At 39.4% G+C, this 12501-nt stretch overlaps 1 protein-coding gene across 5 annotated transcripts; it reads left to right on the forward strand.

The window, feature by feature from the left end:
- The first annotated feature begins 222 nt into the window (after nucleotides 1-222).
- On the forward strand, nucleotides 223-12048 carry cnot10 (CCR4-NOT transcription complex, subunit 10). 5 transcript variants are annotated; one of them, XM_088306873.1, is made up of 20 exons: nucleotides 223-592; nucleotides 2032-2123; nucleotides 2830-2991; nucleotides 3114-3264; nucleotides 3381-3520; nucleotides 4125-4199; nucleotides 4280-4363; nucleotides 5035-5152; nucleotides 5332-5481; nucleotides 5798-6000; nucleotides 6936-7057; nucleotides 7201-7380; nucleotides 8530-8610; nucleotides 9121-9234; nucleotides 9338-9453; nucleotides 9882-9914; nucleotides 10069-10196; nucleotides 10506-10581; nucleotides 11696-11830; nucleotides 11923-12048. In XM_088306873.1, exons 1-20 carry the CDS (start codon nucleotides 577-579, stop codon nucleotides 11937-11939), a joined length of 2193 nt encoding a protein of 730 aa, XP_088162999.1. In that variant the 5' UTR covers nucleotides 223-576; the 3' UTR covers nucleotides 11940-12048. The 5 variants fall into 5 exon arrangements, with proteins under 5 accessions (XP_088162999.1, XP_088162995.1, XP_088162998.1 ...); XM_088306869.1 differs by having other exon boundaries at nucleotides 226-592; nucleotides 9338-9468; nucleotides 9879-9914; XM_088306870.1 differs by having other exon boundaries at nucleotides 272-592; nucleotides 3384-3520; nucleotides 9338-9468; nucleotides 9879-9914.
- Nucleotides 12049-12501: the final 453 nt, after the last annotated feature.

Raw genomic sequence — 12501 nt, forward strand, 5'->3', positions numbered from 1 at the left:
CGCTGCTGTAAACAGGCAGCCACTCGCGCGGCGCCGGAACCGGAAACCGGAAACCAGATCATTTGAAAAATGGGAGTATTGACAGTCATGTTTGTATTTTTCCTAAACACCTGAAATATTTAAATTTTCAGGAATGTGAAGGGTTATAAAGGATAATGTTGTAAATTGTCAATATATGATCTGAAATTGATCATCTGAGCAGTGAACTCGAAAGAAATCAAATCAGACGACTTTAAATTTAATTGTTACAATAATTGAATGTTTTCTTTTTGCAGTAAAATAATACGCTTCTTTTGTAGGTTTAGTCAATGTTTTAGCTGTTATATCATTTTGCAATTTGACTCCAATCCACAGAGGGCGCCCCTATGTTTTTAAGACTTATTTGCAAACTGTCAAATACCGAGAAAGAAGCAGATGAACGCGACTGATTTTTTGTTGTAGCGATCTTCCATGCTGAACCCACTGGACACTTATGATTAAATTATTTAAGTGTATTTTGCAAATCGACTGAATTGACCGTTTATTTAATCATTCGTGCGGATTGAACGTCTCTATCTAAAGTCAAAAGGTCAAATTATGGCGGAAAACACAGGTAAGGGCATTGGTTAACGTTAGCCACTTAGCAAGTCACAGGAGTTGAACTCGCGTTTAAACTTGGCTTTAATCATTGAAAAAATGCTTTTCGTTGCAATTTGTCGGCCCTATGGTTATAAACATATTGCGTATGTGACCAACAATGTTACTGTTTTTTTTTAAAAGAGAGAGAGATTTTGCAGGGCTGTTTAGCTGCGTAGCAGTTCTGCACCTCGTTAACTTTCAGCTTGCATGTTACGCCTGCTGACCTACCAAACCTTTTTAAGAATACTTGAAGAGAACGTGCATGTTGGCAACCTTGAATGCTCAAAAGACTAAAAACCTTTGATATTTCAAGTAGGGATAACACTGCATTCATTTTTTTTAAAACTAGCATTAATAAAAACTAGTGTTTCACATTTACGAAGCCAGTTCACTGCTACAGAGAAAAAAAACATTCTGAATTTAACAAACAGGCACGGGGAGATTATGCAAACTCCACGCAGGAAGGATGGAGCTAGGATCGAACCCAATACCACTGCTGTCCCTCACTGTGAGGCCATCATGCTAACCAGTCGGTTAATATAAAATAAGTGAGAGACTGCATCGGGTGTGGGTTCGATCCTGGCTCTGGCCATCCTGTGTGAAGTTTGCATGTTCTCCCCGTGCTTGCGTGGGTTTCCTCCGGCTACTCCGGTTTCCTCCCACATTCCCAAAACATGCATGGCAGGTCGATTGAACACTCTAAATTGCCCCTATGTATGAGTGTGAGCGCGGATGGTTGTTCGTCTCTGTGTGCCCTGCAATTGGCTGGCAACCAGTTCAGGGTGTCCTGCACCTACTGCCCGAAGATAGCTGGGATAGGCTCCAGCACCCCCCGCGACCCTAGTGAGGAGAAGCGGTACAGAAGATGGATGGATGGATAAATTTAAATAGAATACTCATTGAAGAGAAAAATGTTTGGGTTGCCTCAGGAAGGATATCTGATGCAAAAACTGTGCCAAACATGCAAGTGTTATGCCAAAGTCAAGCCAACAGTCACTTCTTCCTACTCATTTATTTTACAAAGACAACGAGCCACAGCAGAAGGATGTAGGATTCACTCGCGGCTCTGGACCTTAACTATGTCTAGGTGTACGTTCTAGTTCTAACGTCATAGGCATCTGTCAGTTGCTTTGTGATGATGGTAAACAAATGTCATCAGTCGGTAGATGAGGTAAGAGTGTGAAGCGCTTTGAGTACTGAAGGTAGAAAAGCGCGAGACTAGTGACAGCCCAAAGCAATGTTGATGTCAAAACCATTTCAAGTTGATCTGGAGGGTTCGAATGAAAACTGATCAAATGGTACAATAGGATGACTGAAAATGCTGTTGCAACTGCTGTACACAGTGAAAACACTGTTCATGACAAGGAACTGTAATTTTCCACAGCTTCTCACACTTACATTCTTTCTGATCAGAGCAAAACGAGACAAAGCATGACAACTCGTCTTCACCTGGAATGACAGACCAAGAGAAAGAAATGGCAGCCAGTGCATATGAATCATTTGTGGTGAGTGTTCCCATTTTAATCTTACACTGACACTTGCTATTTGTGTCGGACAATGACTGGGCTGCCCATAAATAGTGAAATTCCGCTTAGAATTGAAATCCATTGGAAATACATTAGGGGGGGAAACAATATTTTTTTTCTTCTTTTTTTTTAACCCCAAACAATTCTTCCACATCTCCATTTAGTATTATGCATCATTTGACATTTGGGGGCCATTCCAAGATGTATTTAATACGTGCAAACGCGTGCCGATGATGCACTCGCATAGTGACGATGACAGTGACGGAGTGAGTTACTGTATGATACACTCATGAACGATGACAGTCGATGAACGAATACATAAATATTAAACGACAAGTTAGGCTACCTCTCGATTGCGTTACATCATCTCAAGTGGTTCTTATGCCTTGTAATTGATGGTTTCCCAAATGTCAACCAATTTGAAAAATAAAATTGGTTGCAAGCCAGCGATGTGCGCAAGAAAGGCTGACATATGCAGACATAACAGGGCTCAGCCATAAACCACTATCTACCATTGAGTTATCTACCATGAGTTAACTCATTTACTGCCAGCCCTGGTAAAATGAAAGTACGTCTATATCCGTCAATGGTAGCGAATGAGTTTAGCAAAGTGAATATAATCAGACGCAATAATATTCCCCACATTGTAGGGACAATGCAAATCATGCATTTACTGTATTCACAGGCTAAGAAATACGACGAGTCTTTAAGACACCTTGACGCTCTGCAAGAAATGAATAAAGATGACTACAAGATTGCTCTGAATAAAGCCATTGTAGAGTTTTACAAAAGTGGTCAGACGACCACAGGGAACCTTAAGCAAAGCCTAATGGCAATGAAGACCCAGGTAAGTGGCTCTGGCTCATATTTTTCCAGCTCCTTGAAGCACATGTTGTTAAATTGAAGTGAAACGTCAACAATGACATAACACTGCCACCTTGCATCTGTCACTCTGGCAAAATCATTCAGGTTCACACAGCCACCGAAGATGTTGATGGGTTGGATGATGTTGAAAATAGTTTGTTGTACTACAATCAAGCCATTATCCACTATCACATGCGGCAGTACTCAGAAGCCATTTCTATCGTCGAGAAGCTCTACCAATTTCTGGAACCGTTTGGTATGTTGTGATGGAATGACATGACAATGTGATCTGCTGAGTAAATATGTTAGTGAGTTGTGCTTTGTAATGGAGCTGCCCACTTTGGCATGGAGTCATTCTGTTATTTGTCCTAGAAGAGAAGTTTGCTCAGGCTGTATGTTTCCTGCTGGTGGATCTGTACCTGCTCACTTTCCAGCCAGAGAGGGCGCTCCACCTGTTGGCTGTGCTGGATAAACTATCTGTACAAGGAAGCAACAAGAACGGCAAAGGAGAGGTACACAATTTCAAGATTGCAAGTCACATCCTCCTAATTTTTCAAATTAAGACTGAATTCCCAGGTGAAGGCAAAAGTGTTTTCAAATCTGAAAAGAAGACACAAGATTTGTTTAGTCTTGCCACATTTACGGCACCTGCAAAGAAAGGAACCACTGCTCAAATTTATCCAATTTAATTTATTTTGATTTGATGGGAGAATCTCTCTCTGTATGTGAATGAACTCCTTTCAATATTGATAATGTCAATAGCATAATAAAGCTGCCTTGAGCAGTCGTGCCACCGTGGAGGCCTTTGTGAATGTCGTCCATCCAAAAGTCATGGTCTACTAAGGCCACAAAGTAATTAAGACTGATCGACAGCGCCTCTGCTGGTTGCAACCAAGTAGTTAATTCCTTTTTGCAACAAGAAGCAAATAATAAACATTCACCCCCACACAATCAACACGATTGTTCACATTTATTTGATTAATTATGTGCATCCATTCCTTGCTTTGATGATCCCAATTGAAGTATTGTGGAACAATGCTTGTAACACCTTTTAGTTGGGTGCGAGTGCTGTCAAAATGCACTGTAAGCTTTTAACTGCTTTTGTTTTGATTCCAGAACAACAAAAATGGTGGGAACCAGAAGGCAGAGTTTTCAGCCATGATTGAGGCTGCTAAATCAAAGATGCATCAGGTATGGTAGAGAAGATCTTGACTCGATACTTGACTGCCTCTACTTTTACCTGCATAATGACTCATACTGTCCTTCTACAGTACAAAGTCAGAGCCTACATTCAGATGAAATCCTCCAAAGCGTGCAAAAGGGAGATAAAGTCAGTGATGAACACTGCAGGAAATGTGAGTCTCTTTCAGAACTTTATTATCACAATAGCCAGAATTATATATTTGTGTTGTCACAATATTGTTAAAATTGACGCAGTGCACTTTTGGGTTAACTATTTGCTTGTCGCATAGCAGCTCACAAAAATTGTATTAAATGATTGTGGCAGAGAGATGGTCTCAGGTGCTTGACATTTGGGGACACAATCAAGAGTTGAGAAACCCTCCAGAAACAAACGTGAACTGAAAGAGGCTACAGTAAAGGCCTCAAAGGTTATTTAAAATGAAGGTTGCAAGAGTCAGTGGATTGCAGGCTTAATGCAGTTATTGCAAGTAAGAGTTATGTCACCACATTCCAAATTTTATTTACTTTAGGTTAATTTAATAATGTCTTTTCCAGTACTTTTGCTCATGTGAAAATTATGACTTCAAAGAAAAGGTGCTATGTCCTGAGTTATTTAACACATCGAGATGTAAATATCATGAAATAAAATTTGTGTTCTGATCTGAAATCGCACGGTCCTAAGTAGCCCAAAAAAAACAAAGGCATAGCCATTCCAATAGGAACAGAACATCGTCGTAAATCGAATAATCTCTGTCGTCCTTTTCCATTTTGATTTGAACACATATAAAATAGGTAAGATTCAAATCTCATAAAATAGACTAACCTTATTTCTTTTCCATTTCAGTCTGCACCGTCACTATTCCTTAAGAGCAACTTTGAATATCTGAGAGGAAATTACCGGAAAGCAGTGAAGCTGCTCAACAGCTCCAATATAGCAGAACACCCCGGCCCCATCAAAACAGGTGACTGTAACTTTGCCTCTCGTGAATGTCTTTCTTTTTTACAAGTTGCAAAATGGTTTGGATGTGCCGAGGTGAATCCCATTTTTAACGGTCACGTTGCAAATTGTCAATGTCATGTGAATCGAGTTTCTGTAGTTTACCTCCTATATGCCTTTTGAGTTGTATCTTGTCCCACCCAGGTGAATGTGTTCGTTGTATGTTCTGGAACAATCTCGGCTGCATTCACTTTGCAATGGGGAAACATAACCTAGGAATTTTCTACTTCAAGAAGGCATTGCAAGAAAACGACCACACTTGCGCTCAGCTCGGAGATGGTGGCAATGGGCAAGGTGAGTCAAAGAAAAACGGTTCATGTGGTAGCTTGGAAGCATGATAATGGCACCTTCAGCGGGTGGTCAGATTGCCCTTAGACGACTCACTGCTGCATTGGAGACTATCACAAATCTAAATAACGGTCAATTAAAAAAAAGTAGATTCTGAACTCTTGTCTTATATTAAAATCTTTTGATCTGAAACTCAAATGTCTTCACTATGTGTTTATGAATAACATATGTTTGTATGCATATATATGTCCCCATATGTTTCTGTATGTGACAGTATAGGAACTTTCTTACCTTTTCTTCTCCTCATTCTTCTACTTTGTAGCTAAGAAATTCACAGGTATCCCCATGTGTGCTCTGCTAGCCAACAAACGCTATGAGCTTCTGTATAACTGTGGCATCCAGTTACTGCACATCGGCAGGCCTCTGGCTGCCTTCGAGTGTCTGATTGAGGCGGTGCAGGTTTACCATTCAAACCCTCGACTGTGGCTGCGGCTTGCGGAGTGTTGCATCTCTGCTAATAAAGGGGTATGTCTCATCAAATTTGTGTCATTACCTTTGGGATTAAGTGACATTCATGTTGCACTTGTGTTTTTTTTCCCCCCCTAGTGTTTTTGGAATTCATATTTTGAAATCAAAGTGCCTGTAAAGAATTAATGTTTGTGTTTTGCCTTTTAAATGTATGCATTTGCATAATATTTTACTGTCACAACAATTTTGTTTGCGATAAGCAGCGGTTGACAAAACAGGTCAGTTATTTTATAATTATAAAAGTAGACAAAAAAGGAAACAATAACACGGGCCATGGCAAAAACTTAATACATCAGCAAAAAGCAATGAAATAATAAGAAACAGATCAACAACTTCTAATTTCTTTTGCTTTAGTTCAACAAAAAATTTAAAAATGCTAAATTAAAGGCTTTCAGTTGCAAACAAATTTTGGGGAAGATTTGCGAACATTTAAAAAGAATTGAACTCAAAGCATTTATAATTCCACATGCACCTCTGAAAATAGACAAGCACGCAATCTCCGTTGCGGGTCTTACGCACCTCAGTCAGTGGGAGTGAACTGAATGGGAGGCTGTCATTTATAAAACAAATTGTGCTTGTTAAGTTAGATGGCCGGTACATATCCAGATTTGGAAATTTATTTGGTGTAGCGCGTTCCTACTTTCAGTACTCGCGTGACGTCATCTACCTGCTGTTGACGCAGCATCAGGAGCAACTTGGGCTTCAGTATCTTGCTCAAGGACCCTTCGAAATGATCACACTGGCCAGGGATCGAACCCTCAACCCGGACAAAATTTTTACCAGCACACATTGAAGCAATGGAAGCATTTGCTCGCGCCCTGTTTAATATGGATAACACCATTGCCTAAATTATCACTGAGATCCTTCTGCAGTGTAATTGTGGTTTTGTCTATTTTCTTAATAATTGGCCTTGTTTTACTGTTTGCTTGCAGGGTTTGGAACAAGAGAGCAAAGGTTTACCTTGTAAAAAAGGTATTGTTCAGTCAATGGTTGGACAGGGATACCATCGCAAAATTGTGTTGGCATCCCAGTCCATGCAGAACACTATTTACAGGTTAGTACTCTAGCACACTACCCTATCTTTATCTTATAATTTGATAAAACAAGAGAAAAACACTTGTGACTTGATTTGCAATGGCTATTTGAACTCAATTTAAAAGGTAAGCTTTTTAATGATTTTGTTTGTCCGTCTTGCAGTGAGGGCCAGTCGGCAGCCATTCCAGTAGCCAGTATGGAGTTTGCTGCCATTTGCCTAAGGAACTCTCTGCTGCTGCTGCCTGAACACCAGCAGCAGGACGTCAAGATGGAGAACAGCTCAAAGAGCTCGAGTCAGTCGGGAAGCACCGAGAGCGGCAGCGAGAACAGTGATGCCTGCAGGTCTGACATGCACAAGCATACAACTAAATATGTTTTGGAATTCTAAGCACAACTATGAAAAAGAAGTTACCGGCATACATACCACAATTTAATATTAGTTAAGTAAAATAAAATTAAGAATCTCAATGGCGGTAGCAGCGATTCTGGAGTAAGTGCACACTTCATATAAAAAAACGCGCAATAGCAAGAAATTTTTGATATATTTAGGTTTCATACATATTGTGTATGATAATTTTCGGAGTGGTTTGCTCTCTTGTTCCGAACCCTGCAGACAAACGGTAATCTAGTGTTAAAAACCTAAACATGAGTGCATATGATTCACAAACAGGTTCAACTAAGATGTAATGTGTGTCAGTTTTCAGCTGCCTCAAATGAGCAACATTAAGCTGCAGTGATTTTCTTTCTTTTTTTTTTTTTTTTTTTTTTTTTTTTTTTGGCTTCTTCTCTGCTCCTAGCCAGCACAGTGCTGCATGTGACGCTAACCAATCAAATTGCATATTCCCTTAATTCTGCTGCCCTCTGGTCTATATGATTGTTGCTGGATTTCCCAACTTTTCAGAACCAAGTAAAAAACGTTTTCTCCAAAGTTGCACCAAAACTGGCGACTTTGCGTTCAAGAGTATTTCTCTCTTCCTGTATATCGAGTGTGAGGTTTTTCTCCCTCACTCTGGCTCCACTCCAGTGACAGAGACCTATAGAGGGTGTGCTGACACTTGTAGCTGTGTGCTCTGAGATGAACTACGTCCGTGCTTTTTTTTTTTTCTTTTTTAATATTTTGCTATGGTCTTTGGTAACATTAAAGCAATATGGTTAAATATATAACATATAAGTTACAATAGTGAGAAAATAACACTTAATTAATTAGTGAATGTTGTGTTCACTTGACTTGTACTGGAATAGATGAACTAGTCCTGGAAAATAATTTCTAGAAAAGAATGGCAACCCTGATAATTCAAAATTTGAATGATCATGCCTTCTTCGCATAATTTACAAAACAAATGTACACACAGCAGAATGTGAGATGTTTCTGGTAGAGACGATGACAGGTATTTTTGAATGTGGACATCCTTACTGTGTGTTTTGTCCTTCCAGTTAATATGTTCGTCACTTTGCTTTCCTGTGCTCTGATGAACTTGATCTGTTTTGTAGTGGGAAAGGTCAGGAGACGGACAGATTACTCTCTGCAGCGCCATCATCGCCGCTCAGAAAACAGGAAGTGGAAAACCTCAGGTAATTTGACTTTTATTTCTGTACTTTTTAAGGGCTGTACATGGAAATACATTATTAAGACAAGGTGTGCTTTATTTATGTTACACATTACATCCTCAAGATACCTCTATGTTCCTCTATCACAATACCTACAAGCATTTACAAACAACAGTTTACAACATTCAAAAGCAAAGCAGAGGGAAAAAAAAGTAGCTTATCAAAATGACAGTGACAACTTTTAAACAACAGAAAACATTTTTAATGTAAAGAAAATCTACAATTATAATATATATATATATATATATATATTCTAGCTAATATAATAACAGAAATCATTGGAAAAAATGATTAGAAGTCCACAATCAAAGTTCTTGGGGGGGGGGGTAGTTTCCTTTCTGGATTTTAAGCATTTACACTCGGGAGTGACTTCACTTCTGTCCACATCTTATTCCATTTCCCTGCAACGTGAATATGCTCGCATAATTCAACTTGTACCTACCCTGCACTTCTAATTCCTCGTTTAAATTTTAGGTGCTCCATTTTGGCGTGTAGTGCCTATGTGGCGTTAGCACTGGGAGACAACCTGATGGCTTTAAACCATGCTGAGAAACTGCTCCATCAAAGCAAGGTTTCTGGCTCGCTCAAGTAAGTGCTGTTCAAGTGCTTGTTTCACCTCCAGACGAAAGCTCTGTAGCTACCCGATGATTGCAATTGTGTGACCTTCTGCTTGTATCTCTGCTGCCTTCAGGTTTCTTGGCCACCTCTATGCGGCCGAGGCCCTCATTTCATTGGACAGGATCTCCGATGCCATCGCACACCTCAACCCGGAGAATGTCATCGACGTCTCAATTGGGGTGCTGACGAGTGAGCAAGACCCAGGTCTGCTGCTTTTCGCAGGACCCGAGTTATAAGTAAAATGGTGATGTCGAGTGTGCAAACGGGAGCTGCAATTGTTTTCAGTTGATTTTTCTAGCTTGGAGGAGGTCTGTGCTCTAAACATCCTAAGAAATAAATTAAAATTATTGCCCATTTGAAAAGGTTAACCTTTTTTAATTGAATTGTTTAATACATGCGGGGTTTTTTTTGTGTTGGAAAAAGTTTTGTAATTTATCTTGGTCTGATTTTTTATTTTTTTTTAATATCTTAAACCTGCAATTTTTAATTCCGATTTTGTATAAACTTTAAACATTGACTCTGGACTTAATATGGTGTTTCTAGAGGTCTTTTTTTTTTTTTTTCAAGAATTTCCAACTAAGTACCACATTTGAAGTGTGTTTTGTTTTTCTCAGCAGGTTCTGATAAAGGAGATGAACCTGTTGAGTCTTGTAAGTAGTTTTTATGTAAACATTTACCCAAACAAATGCCAAAACAATGCTGAATTCTCATAGTTTTATGAATACTGCTAAATAGCAGCTTATCAAAATGATCGAGTGGGAGATTTTTTTTTTGGTCATTCTTTGTATTTTTTTGTGTTCGTAGCAGGCAAGCAGACGCCTCTTTGTTATCCCAGCAGTGTGACCTCAGCGAGAGCCATGATGCTCTTCAACCTTGGCAGTGCATACTGCTTACGAAGCGAGTATGACAAAGCCCGCAAGTGCCTTCAACAGGTAACTGCGTAACTGCACTCAGCTTTCACATGACATTGGTTGGTTCTTGAAGCGCAAATCCACATATTTTTGAAACGGGAATCATTACAGACAATTTTGCGTTTCCAGTGTTCCGTATTTTATTTCTCTATGCCACCGTGCTGTAGTTTGTTAAATTTATTCCCACATTTATAATATAGTTTCCCCTGTAATGTGTCTCAAGAGGAGATTTATTTGGATGAATTTAAATGCCTTTTCAAGAACAGCTGAGTTTGCTTCAACAGGTTTTGTTTTTCCAGTATTTCACGATAGGTTTGTTGTCTTCCTCAGGCCGCATCGATGGTCAACACTAAGGAGATTCCACCTGAAGCCATCTTGTTGGGAGTTTACTTGGAGCTACAGAATGGTCAGTTGCCACCTATAATTCTGAAACATGTTCACTCTGCTGTTGGCTCATGTCAAAACAGTCATTGCTGTCAGCGGCTGGCAGTCAAAAATAAATTTGTGTATGGTCCCATGTTGGTGTGTTTGGAAACAAGACACTGAAACAATGACCACTGGCTTTAAAAAGTGACATCTACGGAAAGCCGTTTGAATTAAGATTATTATAGTTACCAAAAATTATTCTTTTTTAAGAAAATATGTATTTAGTTATTGTCATTTTTTAATTGAGGTTATCTTTACTTTATTCCACAACACTTATTAACCCCCCCCTTTTTTTTTATAAATACAAATCTTTCACTCAACAAATGCTGAAACTAACACTAATAAAAACTTAAAGGGACAGTGTGTATATTGTCCAAAGTTCTTTCATTTTCAAAACCCACAATTTATTTGAATAATATCCAAAGATATATATTCTATCACATCAGCATAAAAAGAAAATTGTACGTCTAGTAATTGCTAATTACATTATATGGGTGGCGACGCACCATACAGGTTGACGTGTCTTACCGCCCTTCGTCTGTTACGGAGACTCAAAGCAGACAATCACCCAATGACAAATTTTGTGGCTCAATGACTGCCACATGTGTCACTTGAGGAAATACAGGAAGTCGCGTGTGATGACATTTTGCCTGCACCTGAAGAAATTGGTGGTAGGGTTGCAAAATGTGCGTTCTTCAATATGTACACGCTTTAAACTTCGGTTGTTGCATTCTTGGTTCTCTATGAGAGGGCACTAAATTCTACACACTATCCCTTTAACTAAAAAAATCTAAACCTTTTACAGTGAATTAAAAAAAAACAAATGTCAAAATTAAATTAGTGTCAATAATGAAACATTAAAAAATGTTATATCCCTTCTTTGAACATTTAAAACCCTTGATAATGGTTTTCAATAGATGTGCTTTAATATTTGCCATGCCCCAAATAAACAAACTGCGTCAGCCGAGTGGCTGTAATCGTTCTAAATCACCTATTTCTGCAATTTGCCGGCATATCCACCAGTCATTGTGATCTGGTCGTCTGTTTAAAATGTGATTGAGGATTCAAAACTGATAGCCTGTCCACGTCTTCAGGAAATACTCAGCTGGCCTTGCAGATCATCAAACGCAACCAGCTGCTGCCCACGGCGGTCCAGAGGGTGTCGCCAGATTCCCGCAAGAAACCCATGCAGCCGATCCAGCTTCCCTCGCCGTTCACACAAGTCCAGCGTAAATGAGCCTCCTTACTCACCTTGATCCCATTAGACCACAGACACATGCACTCTGAGGAGCCTTGATATTTATTATGCTTCCTGCCTCAGCATCAGGAGCTGTATGAAATGCAAATCTGACTGATGTGAAACGTGATCTTGGACTGAGGCCCGCTGAGATCGTCCTCCTTTTTAATTCATTTTTCCTGTAGGCCTAAATTACAATTTTATTTACTATATGATGTCCGACTCTTTTTTTTTAGTGTTTTACAGTGTTGGTCGGTCCCAATGTTGCCGTCAAACTGGTACATTTCAGTTGGCGCCATGCTGCCATGGCCTTACAAAGATAATTGTCACCAATGATTGATACACGGGGTGGTATTCATTTAAAATGTGCAATGGTGTGATGTGTACTTACTTCAGCGTTGTAGAACCCGCACTGCATCGCTGTTACCATCTCTGACCCGTAACAAATTGAGTTAACCAAATTATTAGACCCAGCTCTTATGAAGAACAGTGACATATCACTGCAAATTACCACCACAAACATAAGTATTCATTTAATACAGGTCTGAAGAGGCATGTCATCCAGTATGCATAATTACATATATTGAATGATGACATTCTTGCCAAGGTATGAAAATTTATGACCACAACTGTAAATACAGAAATCAACGTTAACCATTGTAG

The sequence above is a fragment of the Idiotropiscis lumnitzeri genome, chromosome 10 (assembly GCF_059441095.1).
Source record: "Idiotropiscis lumnitzeri isolate Australia: NSW breed Sydney's pygmy pipehorse chromosome 10, RoL_Ilum_1.0, whole genome shotgun sequence".
NCBI lineage: Eukaryota > Metazoa > Chordata > Actinopteri > Syngnathiformes > Syngnathidae > Idiotropiscis > Idiotropiscis lumnitzeri.

Excerpts from the sequence above, each read along its gene's own strand:
- cnot10 (XM_088306869.1), top strand. Across the intron at positions 2,992-3,113 it reads TAATGGCAATGAAGACCCAG|GTTCACACAGCCACCGAAGA; the intron begins GTAAGTGGCTCT and ends AAAATCATTCAG. Across the intron at positions 3,265-3,380 it reads CCAATTTCTGGAACCGTTTG|AAGAGAAGTTTGCTCAGGCT; the intron begins GTATGTTGTGAT and ends TATTTGTCCTAG.